Source organism: Pholcus phalangioides, unplaced genomic scaffold, assembly GCF_987345545.1.
Source record: "Pholcus phalangioides strain wild (caught in Gottingen) unplaced genomic scaffold, Ppha-v1.0 ptg000010l_1, whole genome shotgun sequence".
NCBI lineage: Eukaryota > Metazoa > Arthropoda > Arachnida > Araneae > Pholcidae > Pholcus > Pholcus phalangioides.
In genome coordinates this window covers 21,876,717-21,902,440 of record NW_028301603.1, presented here as the reverse complement: position 1 = coordinate 21,902,440, position 25,724 = coordinate 21,876,717, and the positions used below count along the sequence as shown (strand labels likewise).

The 25,724-nt window shown below is 35.3% G+C and overlaps 2 protein-coding genes across 2 annotated transcripts; both read left to right on the top strand.

The window, feature by feature from the left end:
* The first annotated feature begins 436 nt into the window (after positions 1 to 436).
* Positions 437 to 15,683, top strand: LOC149081116 (poly(A) RNA polymerase, mitochondrial-like). Its single transcript, XM_089237906.1, has 8 exons — positions 437 to 653; positions 3,676 to 3,875; positions 7,249 to 7,464; positions 10,236 to 10,442; positions 10,575 to 10,789; positions 12,919 to 13,145; positions 15,041 to 15,121; positions 15,282 to 15,683. Exons 1-8 carry the CDS (start codon positions 512 to 514, stop codon positions 15,638 to 15,640), a joined length of 1,647 nt encoding a protein of 548 aa, XP_089094032.1. The 5' UTR covers positions 437 to 511; the 3' UTR covers positions 15,641 to 15,683.
* A 2,162-nt stretch (positions 15,684 to 17,845) lies between these two features.
* Positions 17,846 to 25,490, top strand: LOC149081115 (NADPH-dependent diflavin oxidoreductase 1). Its single transcript, XM_089237905.1, has 4 exons — positions 17,846 to 18,599; positions 19,616 to 19,838; positions 22,806 to 23,426; positions 25,190 to 25,490. The coding sequence occupies exons 1-4, from the start codon at positions 17,939 to 17,941 to the stop codon at positions 25,416 to 25,418; spliced, it is 1,734 nt and encodes a 577-aa protein (XP_089094031.1). The 5' UTR covers positions 17,846 to 17,938; the 3' UTR covers positions 25,419 to 25,490.
* Positions 25,491 to 25,724: the final 234 nt, after the last annotated feature.

Below are 25,724 nucleotides of genomic sequence, written 5' to 3'. Positions count from 1 at the left end.
GATGTAAATAGAAGCGATTCTTTCCAGCTGTCACTGTTTTTTTACCTCTTTTCCCATAATCACGAAACTTAATTGTAACCCTATGAACGGAAATTGTTCCCCCCCCCCCCACACGGTCACCTCACAGTATTTTTCCCCATTTATCATCTTTCTCTGTAAGTATTTATTGTTTCTACACGCCGGATTTTTATTTTCCTTCAAAAATTACGAAAGAGAAATCTACTGCACTCACATCCTTTTTTTCCTGCTCTATTTCCAAATTTCAAACAAGAAAACCGGTTTATGAGATTTCTTGCCAACATTTAAAATACAGATGGAGGAGGAGGAGGAAAAAGAAACAAAAAAAAAAAAAAAAAAAACAGCAACAGGTCATAAGATCACATTAATTATCATCTTCTTCAAAGTCTCAAAATAATGTAGGGATAAAAGCGCAATGTGCTTTGTAATGCCTCGTCGCATTCACTGTTTGTTTGTAAACATTTTTCCGCGCTGCATTTTATTACCTTGATCGATGTTAACGTTGATAGGATTTCGCTTCAAGCGACCGTCTGTTCACGCAGCAATGACGAGTTCACTGAAAAGATTGTTGAAACAATTTCCAGGGAATGTGGTTCATGAAATCAGAAGACGGTCCATCCGATGCTCGCACAATGGTAATTCAACGACGGGATCCTTTTGCTAGTCTATTCTCATCGCTTTTGAAACGCGGGCCGCAAACATGCGATTGTTGCATCATCGTGGCTCTCTCTCTCTTCAATGTACAATGCTTGTTAATCTTATATTGGATCTTAATTCTGGGGTGTACGCAGGACTTACATTGGGAGATGGGGGAAATTTCTTCCAGGGACATTTTGAGTAGTTGACCTTCAAAAGACATTTAAAATTCCGGAACTCATTTAAAATGATGAAAAATTAAGGTAAACTCTATTGAAATTAATGACTGAAGAAATGAAGTATATGAATATTGAAATGCATATAAGGTAATTGAGTGTATTTGAGTAAAGATTTACTGTCGAATTGAGTAAAATCAAATTCAAGCCATAAAAAAACCGAAAGGTTTTGGTCATTATTGTAAAAACTGGGGTATATATATACACATATTTTTTACCATATTATCCAAACCGTTATATCCTAAACCAGCGATTCCCAACCTTTTTCAGTCCACGTACCCCCAGATGTCTCGGTTCTTTTCCGTGTAGCCCCAACCCAGAATCCACCAGGCATCCCATGTTTCACCCATTACAGATTCCGAAAACTAGCATATGTTGCATGAAATTAAATGGTCTATTTTTTCATAATATAGTTTTTTATTTTTGAAGTAAGCAAACAAGTTAACACAAAGATTAAAAAAAGAAAAATTAATGTGATATTAGGGACTGTATTGAATTACAAAGTTTTGAAAATTAGGTTCAAAAGTGAACAAATACAATCTCAAATCCGGAGCTGCATTGAATTTGCTTCTATATTTATTTTTTACATAAGTATATGAAGAAAAAGCACATCCCACAAGCTGTGTGCTAGTAAACAGAAACAAAAACATTATGTACAAGATATACAGAAGACTGGATGTTGTGAAGATATTCATTATTTGAGATGTTAATTTTTTTTTTTAAGGAAGGAAAAAACTCATCTCTGCCTCTACCGGGAGTCGAACCCGGGTCCCTCGATTGCCGGACGAGTGCTCTGACCACTAAGCTACAGAGGAGATAGAGATTTTCCTTCGCTAGAGCGTATATATGCCGAACGGAACCGTGCAATGGACGGTGAAACCGATCAGCTAATAGCTCATGGACGACGAGCCACCAGAGGGCTATATATATGACAAGAACGTCGCTCTCCACTTGTTAATACAAGATATACAGTATACACTATCTTCACAACATCCAGTCTTCTGTATATCTTGTATTAACAAGTGGAGAGCGACATTCTTGTCATAAAAACATTATGGCTTTTCTAAAACATTCACTGTATTTGTCTCCGCGATGAACCCAAAAACTGACTAGGTTCACTATATTCCACCATTAGAGATTCCTCAGAGGGATATCTGATGTGAGCTCTAGCAATTTCTCCTTTTCTGGAATCGACAATGAAGCTAGTTCAAAATATTCTTCTTTAAAAGGATTAGATATCCGCTGATCACCCATTTCCGGCTCTGAAAAATATTTTTCAAACGAGAATTTTAATCCTTCCATGTGCTTTCAGTTATCTTATCACCGACAGTTAGATGTAGCTTGGCTTGTGACAAGAAATCATGAAGTTTTTCGAACTTCAGGTTGTCTTTTTTGATGCACTTTGACAAAAAATCAGACTTTTCTTTTTTTCATGGATTCAATTTTGTCACCAACTTGGAAAATGCTAGTTTCTTTTCTTGAAAGATTGAGTTTATTAATCTGGTGTAAAATATCATTAGTTCTCTAATATAGATGTGCTGGAGTCCAGAAATCCGTATATTCTCCCGGGAAAGAATAACCCCCTCTGGTCGCTATAGATTAAGAAAAATAGGTCCCCCTCCTCCCAGGTGGGTCGGTGTAGTTTCCTGAGCAGAATATAATAATGCAAAACATTTGCCGCTCAATTTTTATGCTATCTGGAATGTTTGTGTTATTTTTAGTACAACTGTATTACTCAACCATTTTCCATGCTGTCAGCACAGGATAGCGATCGTTCAGAGCTCTCATTTAGATCACAGAAACTACCATACCCTCCTATTAGTAACAGCATGTTAGTATCACATCAAAAGAAAAGAAACATTTTTGAGGTTTTGGGCAACCAAGGGTTCCTTGTTAACTGTGCCTTTTCAGAATAAAAAAAATGGTTTTGAAACTGATTAAGTAATAATTTTAAGTATTTCTCTCATTATTTCTATTTTATTAAAATAATAAATAAAATTAAGATAATCAATTGATAATTAAGTGAATATAAATAGGCATGTTGTGGAACATGCTGTCAGAGCTGCAACTAGAAACAAAAATTGCTCGGTCAGTCTATTTTTACACCATCCCTCCCCCTCTGTAATTTTGAATGGAAAGACAGTAAACTCAGTGCCCTTCCTGATCTAGTGCCCGCAGCAGACCCCCCCTCCTGTCCTCAACTAGTCAACGCCTTGACTGCTGTGAGAAGAGGGTGGCATAACACTATGGCAATTGTATGAGAAACTACTCGTTACAAAATTAATAATTTAAGAAAAATTGATTGCTGTTTCTTTTGACCGTTTGAAGTTACCGATAGTAGTAAACCACTCAAAATAGTCAAAGCTGATATCAGCCAGGACAGTTGAAACAGACTTTCTGCATGGTTAGAACCACACATGGTGAATGCAACCCTGTTTTTTCAAAATACAGTCTGATGCTTGTTAAAAGTTAAACCCGATCTTAATTTTAAATTTAATTTAAAAGAAAACTGTTAAAACTATTAATGCATCAGTTTGAGACCATTTCAATGATTTTGACCACTTTTAGCCAGTGGCCTGATTAAAAGCAATTTTAATTGGCTAAATACAAATACAAGGTCACAACAGGTAAAATGCCTAACGAGGTGGCTGAGGAAAACAAGTATTTATGATACTTGTTACTTGTATGGATGTTACTTGTCAGCTTCACCCTCTCCAAGGGTTTTATTGTAATATTTTGTGCGAGTTTGTTTTCTACAATAATTTTCTCCCCCGTGGTTTGGTAGGTTTAATTACGTCTGATGGACAAAATCAAGACCATGAGCCATTGTGTTTCCAAGATATGTTGACATTCAGAAAGAAGCAAGCTCTTGCAACTGTTTTGATTGAATTTACATCAAAGGACGATGTCGCAAGAGCAAAAAATCTATGCAGAAATTTTGGGGATGTTAAAAACTTTATATCATATGCTGGCGACTATGGGAATGTGAGTATTTATTGAGTATTTAATTTCATTTTTTTGGTTTTACAATTATAGTCTTTTTACATCAGTAGTTACTAATAGGGACTTGTTGAAAACTGTTCAATTTTGGGTATGTTTGGAGTCTTTCATAGAAGACAGGGAAGAAAATGAAAGCTTTCATCAAAGGCAGGAACTGGTAAGACCAGACCACGTGGTCTAAATTAGTCTAATTTTGGATGAATCAAAAAATCACTGCGGAACATTAAAGAAATGCACACAGTTTTTTTGATAAACACGATAGGAACTCATCACTGCCTAGTGTTCAAAATTTTCTGGGAGACCCCAAAATTTTGACTTCATCTTCTGGACTTTGGAAGCTCATTCCTAATTTTAACCCTGATTGCAAAAAATTTTAATGTTTGAGGAAAAAATATTATTTCTGAAGAACTTACCTTTAAAAAAAGCCTCCCCGCCACCAGAAAATGATGTCATATATGTGAAGTAAATTGCCATCGTTGTGCCAAATCACTAAGAAATGTTTTGGCTTTGCAAGGATAAGAGAAAATTTGCCACATCGCCAGTTTCAGTTCCGCCTTTCCACAGTCAGATCAGTGAGGTGACCTTTGTCCCAGATGACTGTACATCCCGTTTAGTCCATCTGTCGTATCTTTTAGATCAGTTGGCAATTTTCGTTTACATAATTTTGATTTGAGTGTAGTGATGACAGTAATTTTTTTCAACTTATTTTTAGATAATAATTAGCAACTTGCAAATTTTGCGATGGCAATCATGATTTTTTCAAATAGAAAATAAATCCTCAAAGATTTTATATTCATTATTTAAAAATCCCTACTTTGTTTTAAAAAAATTCCTTTTTTTTATATGTCTATGTACGATATTTTTTCGGGCTTTGGAGCTGCATGAAAAGCTCTCAATTCTCACTCTCCAAAGTTGGCAGCTATAGGGATTTTTTATTCAACGGAGGACACATGCACTCAGAATAGGATTGCTGTTGGCTATTCTGTAATCATAGTGATATGGCTAATCAGACAAAATGATTTTTATTCAAATGGGGAAGAGGGTAACCCAACTGACATACTGATTGATGAAGAAATTTGTGAACAAACACTTGCTAATCAAATGAGCTCACCCAGGATTAGAGAAAGTTTAGTGGCTAGGGATGGATTGATTAAACTTTCTGACTGTTGATGACTGAGATATGTTGGGCTTTTTTACAAGAACTTAGTGGCACCATCTTGTCTTATTAGAAAATAGGGCCCCACAAAGAGTATTTACTCTCACAGCTCTAGATCGATTTAATGTCAGATATATACAGGATAGACAGGTAAGGTCCTAACCCAGCCTTTATTTCATCAATTGTTCATCCTAGAGGTAGTTCTAATTTAAAAAATTCATCCAAGAATCTTCTGTACCAGTTTCGAGAGTGAAAATATAGTTGTGCCATAAAATAATATATCTAAATTTTTTTACTGACATCCTGTCCTTAAATTAGAAAGTAAGTTTAACCCTGTTTCTCCTGAGGCAAGCAAAAAAAAAGAAAAAGAAACCCTTGTTTCTAAAAAGGAAAGGGTCCCAAGGTGTCACCTTCAAAAAAATTATAAAAAAATTTAAGCACTGTCCAATTTCGATTTAACACCACCATCCATCCCAAAGAATTTTGGTGATACAACAAGTTTGGCGTTAAATTGGATAATGAATGGAGTAGTGTTTCAGAAGAGCTCCATTACATAAGTTTACACCTTTATTACAAACTATTGTATCTCAATGTCTTGTTAGTGTTACCCCATAAATAAAATAACATTTTATATGCATTCAATTTTTAGTAGAGAAAATTCGTAAAATTGTAAAAATTTTACGCAATTACTTGGATATTTCTTGATATAGAACTTAACAGAAACATACACTTATTTCTGAAATTATTTTAACTCGGCATAAATTTAGCTATGCATTTTATAAGTCCAAAAACAAAAACAAAAGGAAATTATGGCGAAATTTCTTTTAGTCCGTATTGGTTTTATAATCACAAATTTCCTGTTTTTCAGATATTGAAAGAACAACTCTTTCTGACATGATTGAATGGAGAAAATAAAGGGAGATGATTTGTTAATGACCATGCTGGATCTGGTTTTCTGCGATTTTCCAAATTTTTGAGGCGCATATGCAAGCTGGTCCTTCATTTAAAAAGTCTCTTCGCAGAGAGCAGGCAGTCCTACAACACGATACTGACGTAACATGAAAATTCAAGCATCTTTACTTCAAAACACGAAACGCATGATAGCACTAGCAAGTACACGAAACAAGCAGAAGTCAGATAACACAGGCTACATGTATTAGGGCAATGCATATGCATACACTCATGCAACACATTCCAACATGTACCTATTTGTTAGAAATTCCACTATTGCTCCTTGCACTTGGCGATATCTATGCAAATTTATTTTCACTCTTTTTACACACTCTAGCTCTACTTTTTCTTTTTTCTTTTCCTCCTCTTTCTTTTTCTGTGCTGTACCTGATCACGTGTTGTTTGAGTGACGCTGCTCTAGGGTTGCAGGTTTTTAAATTCATTTTGGCCTCTATTGGCATTCATATTATTATTCTTTTTTTTTTTTTTGAGTGACCCATAATAATTCCACCGGTTTGTTGATATTTCTGTGCATAATTAAATGAGTGGGATCAGTGGCAATTTATTTAAAACTTTTGAAGATGTCACTTTGTGGCCCTTTCCTTGTAAGTGTAATATTCGCTATTATTCAAATATTTGAATTCAAAAATTGAAAAAAAGTTGAGAAAGAACAGCATTAACTAACAGACGATTCTGATTTTCCTTATTTATGCTGCTCTTTCCCAACTTTTCTCTGATTTTCAAATTTAAATATCTCGGCATATATAGAGTTCAAAAAAATGAGATTTTTTATTGGGCTCAGGAGCAATAGAGCAACAACTGTCTAATTAGAAGATAGAGGACAGAGGGACTGTATACAAATTTAGATTTTTTATTTTGTGACACACTTTATTTTCACTTCTAAAACTGGTACATCTTTTGAGCATTCGTTAAACTGGAACTATACCTCTATACCGACAAATGATTGACAGATAAAGGCTGAGTTTTGACTTATGGGGCACTCTTTATATAGTGGCTACCTTTCTGCACTTCAAAACTCAACCACTTGAGCATATAAAGATTTTTTATTGTTTGCTCTGCTCTCTTAGCCTTGATTCAAATCGCAGTGCCATCTGTAGAAAGCTGCATTTTTTCATGATTTCATTGAAATACCTTGCATGATGAAAAAATGTTTTGATTTTCAGTGTATGCTAATGTCATTGATGAAAAGCTGATTGAAATACCATCTTTTTTTTTTAAATAAAAAAACAGGAATATTTGCTGACTGAGTTTTCCAATGAGAACATGGTGAAAAAGTTCTTAAGGATGTGCCAGTTCAGAACCATCAGTGATACATTTCCTCTACAGTCTCGACTTCTGAAGTTCGAAGGAAGGAAACACGGGAAACAGCATCCTAATCATCTAGATGAAATCATTAATAATGATTCCATTATCCAGCAGGATCAAACTTCAAGTGGTCTTTGTCTGGTATGGCACACTAATTTTATTTATCTCAATCAATGGGACTCTATATCCGAACAAATGTCCAGTAGCAATGGCTTATTGCAAAATAACCACCCATAATTAGTTATAAATTTTAGTTGCATAGAACAGGTCAAATCTTGAAGTTTTTTCAATGGTTTTCCAATGAGGCGTGAATGCAAGCCAGTCTTTCGTTTGAAAAAGACTCTCCACAGAAAGTATGTAGGCCTTAAACATGAAAATTTGTCATTTTTCTTCAAAATATGGAAGACTGATGGGAGTAACAGTATAACATGAAACAAGCATAACCCAGATAACATAAATACATAAAAAAAACCAGTTATTTTCCGGATATTTTGCTGAGGTGAACTCGGAAAGAAAAGTCATCACGTCTCCGCTGGGATTCAAACCCAGGCCCTCTTGCATACCGGGCAAGCATGCTACCATCTACACCACTGGAGACATGACCCTGCCTTCCTTATTTCACGCACTGTGGCGTGAGGCGTTAAGTAGAGGCATTAGTAGCCTCTCAATTCACATCAGCAAAATATCTGAGAAAAAAGCCATCTATCTCATAAATACGTAAAGGTCATGCATCTACACCACCACAATGACCTTCTTATTTTTAAAATTTTAGTTTCTTCCCCCCCCCCCCCCTTGTTTCAACCAACAAAAAAAAAGATCTGTGCAAAATTTTAGCTCAATCTGACAACTGCTAGGTGACCACAAATGCCAATGTTGATTTCCTATAAGCAATGATTAATTCCATTCAAAATACTACTTCTATACACTTCAATATACTCTTACCCATCTCATTTTTTTCTTCTTAGAGAGCCTATTTTTCTTATTCTTAGAGAAATTTATGAAGACGCATCCAGGCAACCCCCAACGATTGTTTATGAACATTCTGAATCCAATTTCCCAAAGAAATTTGTTTCCAGTGATCTGTGAAACAACTCATTGCTATAGACCGTAAAGAATACCCAACTGCTACCAAATCCTCTTTTAGGAAGAAATAATGTTCAATGTTCATTCTTTCACATTATGTTTTGATTCAACAAAAATTATATAAAAATGTGTTTCTCTTATAGAAATTATTTGGGTTATTAAAAAGAACCTGATATTTCTAAAATTTTTCATGTTATTTCACATATTTTTTGAATAGGGACAAAATTTTCCAAGAAATTGGATTCAGAATGTTTTTAAACAACTGCTGGGGTTGCCAAGATGTATCCTTATAAATTTCTCTAAGAAAGAAAAAGAAAGTGGTTGATATAGGGAAAAATAAACGATGTCACCTAGCAATTGTCAGATTGAGCTAAAATTTTGCATTGATTGGTTTTTTTGTTTTGTTAATTGAAACAGGATTGGTGGGGAGCAGCAAAGTTTTGAAAGCAACGTTCTGAAAATTACCTATGACTAATGGACACCCCCCTAATCTACACTCACAACATGCTTTTGCATGCAACCAGCTCATTAGAATTCTGCAGAGGAATGTGTATGAGTTCTATGTATGATTAAGTAGTAATACAAAAGTATGCGCTAGTTTCAAACACAATCTCCAACTTATCAAAATAGCCTTCTCTAAAAATTAATCATTTCATGGGATCCCCTTCTTTTTTTTACAGTTACCCCCTCTTTTTATGGGAAAAAAAATTTCCTGCTAGTGTCCGCAAAAGAGTATTGATCACTGTATCATTGAAATAAAAAAAATTGGCAATTGCGAAGCAAAATATTTTGGAAAAAATTAATTTTTTATTCTCAAAAATTTACATATTTACTAGAAGGAACAATTTTTCAAACAAGATTACTCGGCTGAGGCTGTACACAAGTAAGTATACAGGGTGAACATGATCTAATCTGCTAAACAAAAGGGGGAATGGACGAGCCCAAGTAGAACATAAAACAACATGCCAGCCATGTCCTATCTCAACCCGTTTTCTAGTTATGGTGGGTAATTGGTTATGGTATAAAAATGTGTCAAATCCAAAAATATCTCAAATTTGTGAAGTTTCTTAAAGACATACACACAAACTAAGCACGTATTTGGAAAGAACAGAAAAAATCCTATAAGGGGATGCCATTTCCATCAAAATATCTGGATTAATTGTCAAGCTACAAGTGCTGAGAGTTTGGCAAAGTGCAAAATTAAAGTGTCGCCAATATTTACAAAAATGTCTACTTCATCAAATGTGGATTTCAGTGAACAAACAAAAGGCTGAATTTTTCCTGAACTACAGCATGATATGGTGTGTTGTAAGCTCTTTCAAAAGCTGTTGCAATGGGAAAGTTTTTGGTAAAGTTTGGGAAAGTTTTTGACCATTTGTTGCTAGAAAGGTGTTTACAGAATCAGTGGTTACACAATTTGATTTTAAACTTTGCCAATCTTTTATAGCTTGCCAATAAATCCAGATATTTTGATGGAAATAGTGTCACCTTATAGGATTTTCTCTGCTCTTTCCAAATATGTTCTTGGTTTGTGTGTGTGTCTGTCCAGAATTTCATAAATTTGGGTTTTTATTCAGACTTGACACATTTTTCTCCCATAATCCACCATAACTTGAAAACAGTTCAAGATATGACAGGGTTGGTAGGGCATTTTACATTCCACTTGGACTCATCTATCACCTCCTTTTATTTGGCAGGACAGGTCACATTCACATTCTGTATACAGTACTTTTTCAAAATACACAAAAAGATGTGATGATGTTATTTCCTTACATGTCTGAAGGAATAAATATGATTATCATTATTTAGTGTATTTCTTTTTTTCTCAGATTTCGAAAATCATCGAAGATGTGTGTAAGACCAATAGATTGACAGATTTGAGTATCAGGAAGCGCTTCTTGTTCTGTCGTGTGATCAACGATGCTATGGAAGGCATGTTTCCACATGCATCTGTGCTGCCCTTTGGTTCATCAGTGAATAGTTTTGGCAGCGAAGGCTCTGACTTGGATGTTGTCCTAAAACTGTACCCGGAAAAAGTATGGGTTTTCTCTGAATTTTAATTTTACATATCATTAAAATGTTTTTGTGTATCGACACAATCATGTTGTAAGTTGCAATTGTGACTTAAAGGAAATAAATTTTGCATCTATATATTTCTTCTCATTCAGACAAATAGTTTCTCTGAGCTGTTCTTTCAAACAAGAGCTTTTGCTGGTGACTCCAGAGCCTTACAGCAGAGGGCGATATCTTGCATCTATGAAATAGTGAGAACCTTTATTCCTGGTGTGAATTACGTGCAGAAGATTCTGAATGCGAGGGTACCGATAATAAAGTTCAAGCATAAGATTTTTGATCTTGACTGTGATGTGTCAGTGAATAACATGTAAGTAATGAATATGGTGGAATAATTTTTTTTAGATTCAAAATCATTTTGATTATGCTTATTGAGCATTAAGTCTTTCAAAGTTTTCCATGCTAAGGCTGTTGTATCTCCACCTTATCCTTATAGAGTTCTCGATCTGAAATTAGGACCGGTGCATAAGACAAATTAAACTTTTACAGATAAAAATTTTATATTTTGTCCTAAAAATAAAAAAAAAACACCTCAACCTGCAAACACTCCCACCAATCACTTTTTTGAGCTATCACCATAAAAAAGCCCACTTTAAAGTGAAATGAGCCATTCCCTATGGTAATTACTTTTACTTACCCGCACATGCACCTTGTATACATCAGAGTGAATTCATTTTGCCCCTAATGTATTTATGTTGTCAAAATTACGCATGTTTCGTGTGGTGCTGCCACCTGTCTTCAGTATTGGAAGAGAAAGTGGCAGGTGCCTGAATTTCCCTGTTGTGCAAGTATTGCTCTTTGTGAAGAGACTCTTTCAAATGTTAGACCAGCTCACAATCACGCTTTGAAACTGGAAAACCGTTGTAAACCCACTTCAGCCGACCACCACTGTGTCAACAACAGGTTTCAAACATGGATCATCATGAAAAGAGTCCAGTATGATGCCCAATAAGATAAGACCAGATACATCCCACCTTATATCCTTTGAAGATTTTAAGGTGTTCCTAAGGGATGGGTGCATCTAGCCTTTATTTATAAATCCAACTTGTATACAACAATGATCATAATCACATCAAAGTTTGGTAAACTAAAGATGATAAGTAATGAATAATGATCTTGTAGATAAATTTTGTAAGTTCATGTTTGATGATATGATCTTGAATCTGTTATTACTCGAATCTGTATTAATACTTGTCTATCTATACATGTAAATCTCTATTAATACTTGAATCTGTTTTTCCCGGTGATTATTTTTGTATCTAGGGCATTGGTTATTAATCAAACTGCCAACCCAATTGGAGGTTGTAATGACACTTGTTAAGTGGTCCAGAATCTCATGCAGGTAAATGGTTCGGGTCATGTAATGTGAATCTTGTTAAGCTTGACTGTACTCTCCTCTTATTGTGAAGACCAAATATTTTATTGAAAGCCGAATGTAGTCCTTGGAGTCATGTCATGTGGCCCGAACCTCAAACCTGAGTTTATAAAAATTAACTAAGCAGTACATTCCCAGATCACTTTAGTGACCTGTGGCATATCTATAGAACATTGCGGCACATTCCCAGATCACTAAGTGATCCAAGTAACCCATGCATATTTACAGATCACTGGAATGATGTGCAGCACAATTCCAAATCACTCAAGTTGCCCACAGAACATTTGCAGATCGTTCAAGTGACCTGATACACATTTATAGATAGCTTAATTAACAGACAGCACAGTCAAAGATCACTCAAGCAATCTATGGCACATCTTCAGATCACTTTAGTATCCTACGGCGCCATGGCCCCCAAAGAGTAGGACTGACAGGGCTCCAGAGCTGGAGCCCAGGACAATTACTATTATTTTTTGTGATTTCACGCTATAAATTCACTATAGAAGTGCCCATGAAAAGTTTGGCTTATGGCCCGCAAAAGATCTCAGCCTAGGGGCCCTGCTTCAGGATGTGGGGACCATGCGCAGCACATTTAAAGGTCACTTAAGTGGCCCGCAACACGGTTCTGAATCAATGAAATGGCCTGCACTCTGCTATAGGTTGAACACCTGTGAATTTCATAATTGGTCATCCCTGGAGCTACCCCAAGTTGAAATGGATTATGATCAAGGCTGTACTGATTTATTAGAATTTTTTTTAAATATTTTCCACACTTTTGTGAATATGAAAGCATTGATTTTTTGTAAAGTATATTCATTAACCCTGAATGATTCTCAGCTCATTAAAAATAAAATGGAAGTCCTAGGCCCAGCATGAGTGTTCATCAGGTTCGCATGAGGGCTGAATTATTGTTAAGGAGGAGTTGGTACATCACCTGTGATTGGTTTCCGTCTTAAAATTTTTCCTTATTTACATTATATGCCTCTTTTGTTTTCAACTCGTTTTTGAAGTCATACTCAGTTCTTAAAACATCAGCAGATAATGTTTTAAATGCTTTATTTCAGGTCTGCCGTGCACATGTCAGAAATTTTGCATTATTACGGAAGCCTGGATTCCAGAGTACATCCACTTGTCTTTGCTGTAAAAAAATGGGCCAAAGAGGCAAACGTTACTTATGAAACTCCAGGGTCGTGGATAACAAACTTCTCTTTGACACTTTTAGTCATTTTCTTCCTGCAGAATCGCCCCCAGGGAATTTTGCCTCCCATCAAAAGAGCAATGTTATTACAGGGTATGAAGTAGTTGTTTTTGAAAAATTTAATAATTTTTTAATAAAAAGTTAGTTTTCCAACAACCACATTGGATTGCATAACAATCCTCAGAAAGACGATTTTTGGGGTTGCAAGTGTTGCATCTTGGTAGTTCTGTCATAATACATGGGTCTCTTAAAAATGAGTTCTGGTTAAAATTTTGGAGAGTGAGCATTAAATTGGTAGACAATCATTCCTAGCCAGATGGGGGGGGGGGGGTCTCAGAAAAATCCTTTTACTTAGAGGCCCATACCAGCCCTGCATCTTGGGGGCTACTACTACTACTGAACCAGACATGCACCTCGTCCATATTCCTATGCGGAACTTCTAACATGTTGGATTGGTACATGTTGTAATGTGTGTGTGTAGTGAACCTGACATGAAGTTTGTTTCGGTGTAATGCTTGTTATGTGTAGTGCTTCCATCTGTCATCAAGTTTTCTAAGTATGTGTGAAGTGTAATGATTGAATAATTGTATTGTTGTATGTCTGTTGCTCTCTGTAGCGAGACTTTATAACGGGGAGATTGGCTCTCATTCGCGCCTCAAAGTTGGGAACCACAGAAAACCAACTTCAGCCGGCCACCACGGTGGGGTTCGAACCCGGGTCCTCGTGAAGCGAGTCTGTCAGCATCTTGGGGGTTGCAGGTCAATTTTATTACCATTTAATGCTCGGTCATTAAACCACTTCTTAAAATTGTCATTTAAAAGAATTAGGGGATCATCCCATGATGTGACATACATAGGTAATTTTTGTCATCAGAGGACTATAACATACGTAATAGATGTTAGTTTTATTGGAGCTTCATAAGATAAGAGATAATTAAATAAATCATGAGAGAGATAATTAGATCATATTAGTTTAATTAAAAAATTAACTTTGGAAATTTTGTATTGTGATTTTTCCTATAAAATATATACACTAACGTTGTTCGTTTCAAATTTTGACTTTTTGGAATAATTTTTCTAGTTTAATTGTGCTGCAATTAATTTTAATCCTCTATGGTTAACCCCCCATAAAAACATATTAAAAAATCTTTTTTTTTAAATATGGATGTAAAGTGATGGTGTTAGCATACTGTTAATTGAAACAATATATCAACACAGCAATTCAATTGATTAGAGTAGATTTTTTAATCTGCTGAAATGGTTAATTAAGAGCAAAATATACAGCTTGATCTTATTTATGAACAGATAAAATCTTACTCTACAAAGTTGAACAGTTGTTTCCATGAATTTTATTTCTAATGTCCTCAATCTGGCTCGATTTTGTAAATCTCTGAACACATAAAATTTCAGCAGCTCTCAAAAAATGACACAAGGAATCAACTCTTTCTAGATAAAAAAGTATTGTACTTATATAGCCGTATTTTATACTGAAATGACACTAAAGTTTTATTTTTTTGAAATTCCAAAAAGATTAAGAAAAAGAAATTGAAGACTAAAAGTGGTGATATTATGGTAAGTGTCAATAGTAACAATGTTGGGAAATCACAAAAAACAGTTTTTGCACAAACCCTTCATACTAGCGATCTATTTTCACACTCTTTTGAATTACTTTGAGGATTACCCGGCTTTTTTCACTTTTACCACATTATAAAGCATTCCTCATTTGATACTTTAACATGAAAAAGTGTTTGCATTTTTTGGCACCTCCATCGTTTATCACTTTTAGTCTTCAATTGCCATAATGGGTTTTTGACCATGTATATTTGAACATACACGGGACCATGGGGGTTAATTTAAGATTGTGTGAAATTTTTTTGCTTATAATCGAAATTGTGTTTGAAACAGCCCCTTCTTGTTTTCAATCTGTTCAATTTTTGTTTCAATTAGTTTGTTTCATCAAATTGATGCTTTTTTTTAAATTTTATGAAGGACAAAGTACAGGAGCTGTGCAATATGTTGAGAAATTATCATTCTGGAGAAAAATTGCTGGAAAAAATAATGAATCATTGGGTATTTATTTTATCAGTTGTGGTTAAGAGAGTAGATATAGTGTATTTACTTGGTCGTTTAAAGTGGAACATCTCTGTCTTTGATATATTCATCATACAATATACTCTGCAAATGATTTTTTTCGTGAATAAAATTTTTAATTTATATGTTTTCTTTTTAGCTGCTCTACTGTTGGAGTTTCTCATTTTCTTGTCGAAATTTCCATTTAGAAGAAGATGCATATGTGTGCTCAGTGGTAAAGACGACCCAAGAGAAGGCGATGGATTTCCCTTGTGGATTCGCTATCCGATTGAGGAGGACTTGAACGTTTCTAAGAATGTGTCGCTTTCAGAACTAGAGCGTTTAAGCCAGCTAGCTAGTCTGTCAGCAAAACAACTGGAAAGCTATATGGTCAAACCTGAAGAAGAGTTAGCTGTCAATTTTTCCACTATTCTCGGGATTTCAAGTATAAGAAAACACCATACTGAAAAACTTGATGTTTCTGAACTGTACAACAGTGATGTCAGATTGACCTCATGATTAAAATCAGCCTTCAATAAATCACTTTAAAGTAGATTGAATATCAGATGGGATATTTTTTTTTGTTGAAATTTTTTTGCATACAACCTCTAAATTTTATTTTAGATCCTGAGTAAAAATATTTCTCTCCAAAAAAATTAATTGAATAGTTTTGGCAATACGTAGTAGTTATATTCTAGTGATATTCACTTAATCACATCTTAACTCGGAGGCATATACAGGTAGAGGGGCACATGGGTCCCATGCTTCAAAGACTATCAAAAATTAAAATATTTGTGTAACATGAGATAAAAACATCAAATGAAAATACATTTATATTATGGTACTTTAATAAATTTCTGTTAATGCTTTTTGCCTATTGGGCTACTTTTATGTTATGCATTTTTTCATGATTTCAAGGCATTTCTTTCATGATTTTCAATCGTTTCAGGGCATTTTTTTACACTTTCCTAGTAATTTTTGCGGATTTGCCAATTTTCAGTGAAAATGAGTTTGTTTTCCTAACCATCTCAATTTCTCTAACTGAAAGATTTGTACAGGTTTGAAATTTAAAAGGTAGATCTTGGTGTTCAGAACATCTGCATGCTCATCATATTAACATTACCAATTCATTCATTCCCCTTTCTTCAAACTAGAAATGTCCAGGAACAGACTTGTTACAAGCTATTATTTTATACTCATGGCTGCCTGGTAGTTCTTCAAGGTTCCCCCTCCCACTACTTTCTTCCTGAATAATTTGTCACCCAATGGATTCTAAACTGGTCATGTAGATAAGGCGGCCTCGTTATTTTCCCATTCTTCGCTGTTTTAGGATAAGGCTATACCTGGAGGGAAAACTTCTCATTCCATTGAGTCTGCCCTTGTTACTTACTGATTCTGTAACATACATGTGGCAGTTCATAAGTGAAGTTTATTCAAGCAACAACTAATTCTTTTAAATAATATTAAATACATAAATACTTGTAATTCTCACACTATTTTGGCAAAACTTATGTTACTGGATACAGAAAAGTGAAAGTGTAATTTTTTTCCCTTTCTTTACAGATCATATGTTATGTTGTTATTCATTTTTTAGGCCATATTTTTCGTTTTTATAGGTTCGTTTTTTAGGTCAAATATCCTAGCCCTACTCATGGGTAGGCACCCTGCCAAACCATGCGTGGCGTGCAGGAGAAACACTGAATTTACCCTCTCCTGTAATCTGAAGAGCAAGATTGGCAAAACAAAACCATGTTTGACATACGTTTCTCGTGCCCCCCCCCCCTCAAGCCTTTCCTGCTCCCTTCAAAGGATGATCCTGCTAAGCCCCTGCAACAAAGGGGTCATATTAGGGTGACCATACGTCCCGTATTTCCCGGGACAGTCCCGGTATTTTCTCTTTTTTTGGCCGTCCCGACTTTTTGGCAAAAGTGTCCCGGTTTTTCCCGTATTTCACACGAAGCCTACTTGAATTTTTATTCTTTATTAAAGTCGAAGGTTGAAATTATTTTTCAACTCAAATTATTTTATGATAGTTACAACTATATATGGGATATTAATCTCCCACATTTGCCTCGGTAAACGTTTTTTTTCCGTGGAATACATTTTAATCTACGGCAATTTGCAGTAATGCATCATTTCCCGCCATTGTGATTTTTCCGTAATTTCAACAATATTTGGCAACTTTGTTTGGTTTTGGCGTCGTTTTTGGCGATAATTGGCGAAGTCCCGTATTTTCCCGTATTTGAAATACCGATGTCCCGTATTTCTCTCGAGGAAATATGGTCAGCCTAGGTCATATTATTATTTAGTAACATTATCGTAATGCCATTTCTGAGTTGGGAAGATAATTTTTACCGTTGACTTGTAAATGAAATAAAATATTAAGTCGGATTCGTTGAAAAAATACGCAAAAAACCGAAACAGAAAAAAACTTTCTCAAGAAATACGGGACGTATGGTCTTAATAGTGATACTCAAGCATGGTTGCCTTTCCGGATTCAAATGATCATATATAAATACAACTCATAAAAATAACAGCTGTTGTTAAGCGTAACGAAGAAAATGTTGAATAAAAGGCTAAACCTCTTTTACATTCGGCATTCTAATTGGCTTCTATGAAAATATGCAAACTAAAACATCCCGTTAAATGCAAAACGTATGGTCAACATTTGTTCAAATCGCACTTTTTCCTAGTAGCATCATCATCACAACTTCCATCAATCATCGAGAATTGTTTGTAAATATTGATGAGCCAGAGTACCGGGCACCACAATTATCACCGCTCATCTCTTTTCAATATTACAGAAACTCGCTAAGGATGGCCATCGTACTGTTTGGTTCTCAAACAGGCAATGCAGAAGACATCGCCGAAAGGATTTTCAGGAAACTAAGGATTGTAAACTTCGAGGCCCGTTGCTGTAATTTAGCAGACTACGACGTCCGCAGGCTGGTGCTCGAGAAACTGGCTGTATTCGTTTGCTCCACCACGGGCCAGGGCGAAGTACCAGACGACATGAAGAGCTTCTGGAAGCGGCTGCTAATCAAGAGCCTGCCGTCGGATGCTCTCAAAGAACTGGAGTTTTGTGTCGTCGGTCTGGGAGATTCGTCGTACGCGCTGTACAATGTCGTGGCCAAGAGGTTGAGGAAGCGATTGTTGCAGCTGGGGGCCCACGAGCGGATGCCCATCGCTCTGTTCGACGATCAGCACGAGGATGGCTACGACGCCACATTCGACTACTGGCTCGATTCTTTCCTGGACGTGGTGTTCCCTGACCGCCGTCGCATTGATAGCCTCGTTAACGATGATGTTCTGCTCCCTCCGAAGTATCGGATCAGTTATGTCAACGATGAAAAGGCCGAGACAGTCGGCGGCGAATCCAGCCGTATGGATCGAAGACAGCAGGCGGAGGTCTTGAGCAACCAAAGAGTCACTTCGGTGGAACATTTTCAAGCTGTTCACTTATTGAAATTCAGAATCGGTATCATAAGGATAATTATTTGAGTTCTTATTTATTATTTATAAAGTGTAGGATAACCTGAAAAATACTCCGTTCACAAAGTAAAAATTAATGAAACCATAAACTTGAAATTTCATTTGACACATTTACAGTTATTTGAAAAAAATAGATCAATTGAAAAAAATAGAGTAGTGTTTGTGCACCAAAATGCTTATTGTGGTGAAAAAAAGTTTTTCTCCCATAAATAAAAAGGTACTCGCAGATGGCGCTATATCAGGAAAAACTTGACATAACGCATAAAATGTGACACGAACGCTCCATAATTAATGTTTATTATGATTTATGTTGCGCAAAACAATAAAATTTGAATATGGGTATTCTTTGTGGCTCGGGTCACATCTGAACAATATTCAGTTTCAGCCATCTGCTAACATAGATTGCCAAAGAGTCTCGATCACTCCTTTCTAGATTTTATATATGTGTTCAATCCCTCTCCTTCACCCTTGTATAATCTTTGAGAAACAGGCATAACCACGCATCAAAACTAGTTTTTGTGCTGAGGAATTCTGCAGGTGTGGATCCGGCTTAAGAGATATGCAAATTTCATAGACTTATTTTTCTAAGCAAACTTGCATCACAAAATAATATTTGATGACAGCTCTCGCTAACTGATCATATCTAAAGAAATAACACAATGGGCATCAGAAACTCTCAAAAGAAATAAACAGCAAATAATTACACTGAAAACAATAAATTACATAAATTAAGGTAGCTTAGATATCATTTGATAGTATGTAGTACCATCTGTATGCTCGATATATAGGCCCCTAACCAAAAATGCCATCTGTGAACTTGGACTGTGTTATAGAAAAATTCATATGGCTATTTAAAATCGATTGTGATTCATTATTATTTAGATTATTTAAATTCAATTATAGTTTCTTTAGAGCACTAATGCATTGTCTCTTTATTCATAATAATAATTATTATTTTTCGCATTGATCTCATGTCATCTTAATTTCTATTTTTTTTTTCAGATGACAATGTGAGATATGAACCTGGAGACGTCACTGTTTTTATGCCAGAGAATGACCCGCAAAATGTTGATGATTTCCTCAAGTTACTGGATCATCCTTGTGGTGAAGAATTTATTTTGCAACCCACAGATGAGTCATATGTTTTGCCGAAAAATTTGCCAACTCCATGCACGTTAAAGAGATGCGCACAGTTTTACTGGGATATACAGAGTATTCCTAAAAGGTATGCTAAGTGCTTTAATCATTTACAACAGTGATGGGAAAACTTTTTTAAGAGCGGGTCAAAAACAAAAAGAAAAAAATTTTGGTAGGCCAGAAATATTCGGACATTGATTCATAAGATAGATAGCATCTTCCTTTCTAACCCATCTCATTATTGGCAGTAAATTGCAATATAGCGATATGGCCAGAGTTGGTGTTTGGTGAAGTAGTATATTCCGTATGGTAGGAACTTTTGAATTGTGTGATGAATTTCTATCCAATGTATCCTGTTCGGTTTTCTACCTTTAGGCATAGTTGCTACTACTTCACCAAACACAGACTCTGGCCATATAGCTATATTGCAATTTAATGCCATTAATAAGATGGGTTGGAAATGAAGGCGCTGTCTACTGGTGGTCGCCTCAAGTTTGTTAGGGAAATATCTATATCCTCCCTCGGGTTAGAACCCAGGACTGTGACAGCAAATTGGGCTTAGTTGTATTAGTTAGGCATAGTTGCTAGATGTCTCTTGTCCGAGATTCAGGATCGTTCGCATAGGAGACATTGTATGTTCATGAATTCTTGGGGGACTAAGTACTCTTACAAAGTTTATTCGGGGGGAAGCACTATGAGTCCCCAGGCTCTGGTTTTTATGCTTAACATGGTGTAGGTAAGATGAAGTTCTATTGATATACGCACATACACAATCTGCATTGTGATAATCAAATTTATGACTCAAAATAAAAAGAATTTAGAACTCAGAAGAATGGCAAATTTAATATTTTTATGAAAATAAGAAGACAGTTGAATAATATTGTAAAGGAACATTGAGTTCTATGTCTCTTCTTATGTCCCATAAAAATTGGACATTTAGTCTGCACGTTAAAATTCATACAGTGGCAAACACATTGAAAGTAATCTTGATTATGGCGTGGCTTGGAAGAAAAAGCTGGTTACTCCTGCATTAGAGCAGTATCTAACTTACGGCTGGACAAATCTGAAGATGTGAGCAGCACAAAATGGTTTGACTTTATAGTAGCATATCTGTCAACATGAAAGAGGGTCACTGTGCTCTGAAAATGTCAAAAGAAGCATTATTTTCAGCCCAATTATTTTGTCACCTAAAAAATTGTTCTGGTGCCTAGATTTTTTTAACAATCTATCCATCCCCGATTTAATTATTTGTGATATTTGATGCTTCTTATTCAAGTGTATTCTTGTAAAATATTTAGTGTACCCACAAGTGGGGAGAAGGGTGTAAACAAAATTTACATTCCTAGATATAATACGACAAGTGGTTTAACTCTTCATGATTGGTATACGTTATTTGTGGAAAAGTAGTTGGCAAAAATTTACATTTGGCGAAGTTAAATGGTGTGTTTTTTTAGTTTGACAATTGATGCAACTTACTTAACCCGAACAGAAATCTGACATCAGCTGTGGTGCAGTCAGTAGAATGTAGAGCTCCAACTACAAAGGTTGTGGGTTTGAGCTCCGCTGTAAGCATGTATGCAGTTTTTTTCCTCCCTCCCATTCCATCTTTGTTTTTTGATGATCTTTGATTTATTTTTCTTCATCATAATTTTTTTAAAACAGAAAAGCACTTTCAAAACTGACAGAAGGTGTGAATGATACTTTTTTGATAGTTTATCGAGCAACCTTTGAGAGTATTTTGATGTAAAAATTTTTTTTCTTTGAGAGACAAATTTCCCTTTTTTTTTCTCTCAAAACTCTTTTCTTTTTCCCCAGCTGCCATGCATGTCACCAGCGCTGACAAGTGCTTAAGTTTAGATTTTAATAGAAACCATAATTTACTGCAAATAATCCCTGATTGCATAAAGTTCAGAGATACGACTTTGATAAAAACTTGTTTATCATATAATCCGATCGTTAACCTGCAATGAAATTTAGGGGAATGGAAGAAATTTTTGGTCATGTTTTTATGGAGAAAAATACAGATTTTCTCACTCGAATTTGATTTTTTTGGTTTAGAAATCATTGATAATTATTCTTCATAATTTTTTTTTTTAAATACAATATTCCTCTTTCAACCTCTTGGAAAAAAGGTGCAGGAAACCGACAGTGTTATTTATTCTGCATCAAGAAATTGAGAGATTTTTTGAACGCATAAAAATTATATTATTTTTTATATTAAAGTGAAGAATTAACTGTATTACCCCATTATTAAAATAGAATTGTTCCATTTGTATGCAAGATATAATCTATCAGTCACTCTGCATGAATAAAAATTGAATTCAGTCATTACATGTCACATATGTATGTTGAGGAAGCCTGAGAATAATGGGAATGTGACTTTTCTGGGTCCATCCTTTGTTAAAAATACCCCAAAATAATGTTTGTGAAGAGCAAGCATATGCAGTGATAAGTGATTTTAATCCAGGGTTTGACATATCCCAGGTCGCCATGGAGACAAAATTTGGTACAGGTGTTTAAAGTTTACTGTGTGTGGTTACTCAATTTGATTATGAAGACAGCACCAAATTTTTAGGAAAGAAATTGGTTGCAAAGTCCCGATAAAAGATTATTTTTATACCATTTTTGTTGCAAAATAATACTTATTTCTAAAAAGTTTTGTTGGTGCCTAAATGATTTCTCAATGTCAAGCCCTTCCTTAGTTTAATTCTTGAAGAGATAGAAAAGGAAAATTAGGCTTTTTTTATGGCGAATGCTCCCTAATTTTTATAAATTCACTGTGAACATTTTTTTTTGTTTCTTCAAAATTAATTCTTCAGCAATCCCCAGCAAATCGCTTGTTATAAACTGTACTTGTGTGTTTTATCAGATGTTCACTGCATATGAAATTTTTTTTTTATCTTTGTTTGTCATAAGCAGGTCCAACTGTATATGTTTCAAAAGTCGAATCGATTTTTTTGAAGATGAAAATTACTTAATAATGTGAGATAAATTGATATTTTCAAAAAGTGATATTGTAAAGCTTATGTTAATTATATTAATCTTTATTTTTTAGATCTTTTTTCGACATGATTTGGCGTTTCAGTAAGAGTGATATCGAAAAAGAAAAACTAAAAGAATTCACAATCCCAGAAGGGCGAGAAGAGCTATATTCTTATTGTAATCGACCGAGAAGAAACATACTGGAAGTTCTTCAGGACTTTCCACACACCACTCCACACATTCCTCTGGAGTATTATTTCGAATTGATACCTGGAATACGACCAAGATCTTTCTCGATAGCATCTTCTTTGAATTACTTCCCCGGGGAATTGCACTTATTAGTTGCTGTTGTGAATTACAAAACTCGATTAATGAAACCCAGGCTTGGCCTGTGTTCGAATTGGTTGTCTAGACTCTGTGTTCATGACAAGGTTGCTTATCAACTGAAATCAGGTGCAATATGCCTTCCTCGGAGTAATATACCCATCATTATGATAGGACCTGGCACTGGCTGTGCTCCGTTCAGGGGCTTCATCCAGCAGCGTGTCACTGAGGGTATAAAGTCTAATTACTTGTTTTTTGGATGCCGTTACAAAGCCAAGGACTTTCTCTGCAAAGCTGAATGGCGGTCATTTATAGATGCTGGAATGCTTTCGTTGTTTGTGGCTTTCTCGAGAGATCAAGAAAAAAAAATGTAAGTTAAACATTCCATTTGATCAGGAAATATACATTAATGAGCACATGCAGAATGGGGGGGGGGGATGTTACTGCAAAAAAGCCACTATAATCTTGGTAACCCCCCCCCCCCCTTCCCTAAATACAATTTCATTTTAGTACGCCACAGACTGTGTTGTGATTTTGATTTTCATCCCACGAAAGCTAAAACATTCATTCATTACCAGTTTCTTGCTTCCTATCTGGAAGAAAGATGGCGGCAGCAACACCTGAACATTTTATATTTATGACACATATGTGATTGATCAGCTTTCACAAACATATGTCATTCTCTATGGTGATATACTATGGTCATGGACAGTCAGTATATCATATGTAGTATACATAAGCATTTAGAGAAAATACAGAAACTTAACTCTTTAAGCAGAATTGACAAGATATCTCGCCTTTTATTTAAGCCTTTTATTTAAGTATTGAGAAGTCCAGATATTTTGTGAAGTTGATGTCCCAGTTTCACACTCTTACCCTAATCCCCTTACTGAAAATCTGAGGAAGGTTTCTTACTTCATCAAAAAAGATATAGCATTTCTTTCAAAGGTGTTTAGTGATTTCTACTGTGCCACGGAAAGGGTTAATTGTAATGTACAGTGGTACTTTGGTACTTGTCATGAAACTCTTGTTATGAATTGGAACTCATAACAAGTGCAAAGCTGATTAGTATTGAACTCATTCATTAACTCCTCCTCTTGTAGGCCATAAGGAGTGAGCAGAGAATCATCATACATAACTAAAAAACCTCTAAAAGGTGCACATCTATGTATATTTACTCGCATTCACTGTGAGGTAATAACTAAGTATAACAGACTTCTGCTTTTTTTTCTTTTCCCTCTTCTTTTTTCACACGTACACAAATTGTCTTCCACCATGCTAGATGATGGAGATGAAATGCAAGTCTCTTTAATATACCAGTTGTGCGTGGGTTCTCCCATGTTCGATGTCTGTCCAGTGTGTGTTGCTTGACTTGCTATGAAATATTTTGTGGCATACATTTTAATGGGAAATTTCAGCAAACCACACAAGGACAATGCATAGCACACAGATTTAGACTCACCTTGAGAGATAGGAATTAATCAGTTTGCTTAAAATTGTTTTTGTTAAATTTTTAGTCATCTGGCTAATCATTAGACATCAACAACAAAAATCACTTGTAAAAGTGATCGTCCATTGCCAATTTTTTATTTCAGCACACGATCATGTAGCATTCATGAAACTTTTATACATTAACAGTTAGGTCCCATAAAAACTATTAAGAAATGGCAACCACTTTTGGTGTGAAATGGCAGTAAATGACATAATAGCGATAGACCATTAGATGGTAAATAAGTAAAATTGGCTGTATTAACTTAACACCTTATATATCAGAAATATTTTATTTATACTGGACCAAGAAAAAATATTGTTGTAGAGGGATTATTGTTATATCAAGAGGCATAAGTTTAACATTAGACTTAGGCATTTCCAAACAAGACTTGGAAAAATATCGTTGTAGAGGGATTTGTTGTTGTATTGAGTATAGTTGTAGCGAGGTTTCGTTGTAGTTGTAGAGGGATTAGTGTTATATTGAGTATTGTTATATGATTTCACTGTATCTCTCTATTCTAGAAGTCTCACTCAATTAAAGACAACATTTGTAATTCTCAGTGGGTTTTGTTATTTAATTTATTTGAAAATTTCTATTGCAAATATTGAATCATGAATAATGGTAGTGTGGCATTTTTTCAGCTACGTTCAAGATAGAATACGAGAACAGAAGGACTTGTTGTGGAAAATTATCAATGATGAAAGCGCTATCATATACATAGCTGGTAACTCAAAGGATATGCCGACCGGTGTAAAAGATGCTCTGAAGAATGTGATTTCTGAAGCTGGTGCAATGTCTGCTTCGGATAGTGAGCAGTACTTTAAAAACTTGGAACTTAACAAGAGACTTCTAGTAGAGACCTGGTCCTGATTCAAGTTTACTGTCTATATAACCAAGGATGATGTGTAAAATGTCTCATTAAAATAAGCTTATTATATAGAATGTTCACTATTCTGTTGGAGAGATTAATGGATAAGATAATAACTTTTGAACAGTATTCTGTGCGAATAGTTTGTTATAACTGCATGAGCCTGACATCATCAGGCTCTCCGAGATCATCTAGACCTTTGAGAAAGAGTGCAAACCATCCCACAGTCTCTCTGGACGGTCAGCAGTCATATCTGTTAGTCATGATTTCATATAATGCCTGCATTAATATAATATTAATAATAATGC

Excerpts from the sequence above, each read along its gene's own strand:
- LOC149081116 (XM_089237906.1), top strand. The coding sequence starts at position 512 with ATGTTAACGTTGATAGGATTTCGCTTCAAGCGACCGTCTGTTCACGCA. Across the intron at positions 3,876-7,248 it reads ATGCTGGCGACTATGGGAAT|GAATATTTGCTGACTGAGTT; the intron begins GTGAGTATTTAT and ends ATAAAAAAACAG. Across the intron at positions 15,122-15,281 it reads AAAAAATAATGAATCATTGG|CTGCTCTACTGTTGGAGTTT; the intron begins GTATTTATTTTA and ends TTTTCTTTTTAG.
- LOC149081115 (XM_089237905.1), top strand. The coding sequence starts at position 17,939 with ATGGCCATCGTACTGTTTGGTTCTCAAACAGGCAATGCAGAAGACATC. Across the intron at positions 19,839-22,805 it reads ATACAGAGTATTCCTAAAAG|ATCTTTTTTCGACATGATTT; the intron begins GTATGCTAAGTG and ends TTTATTTTTTAG. Across the intron at positions 23,427-25,189 it reads AGAGATCAAGAAAAAAAAAT|CTACGTTCAAGATAGAATAC; the intron begins GTAAGTTAAACA and ends GCATTTTTTCAG.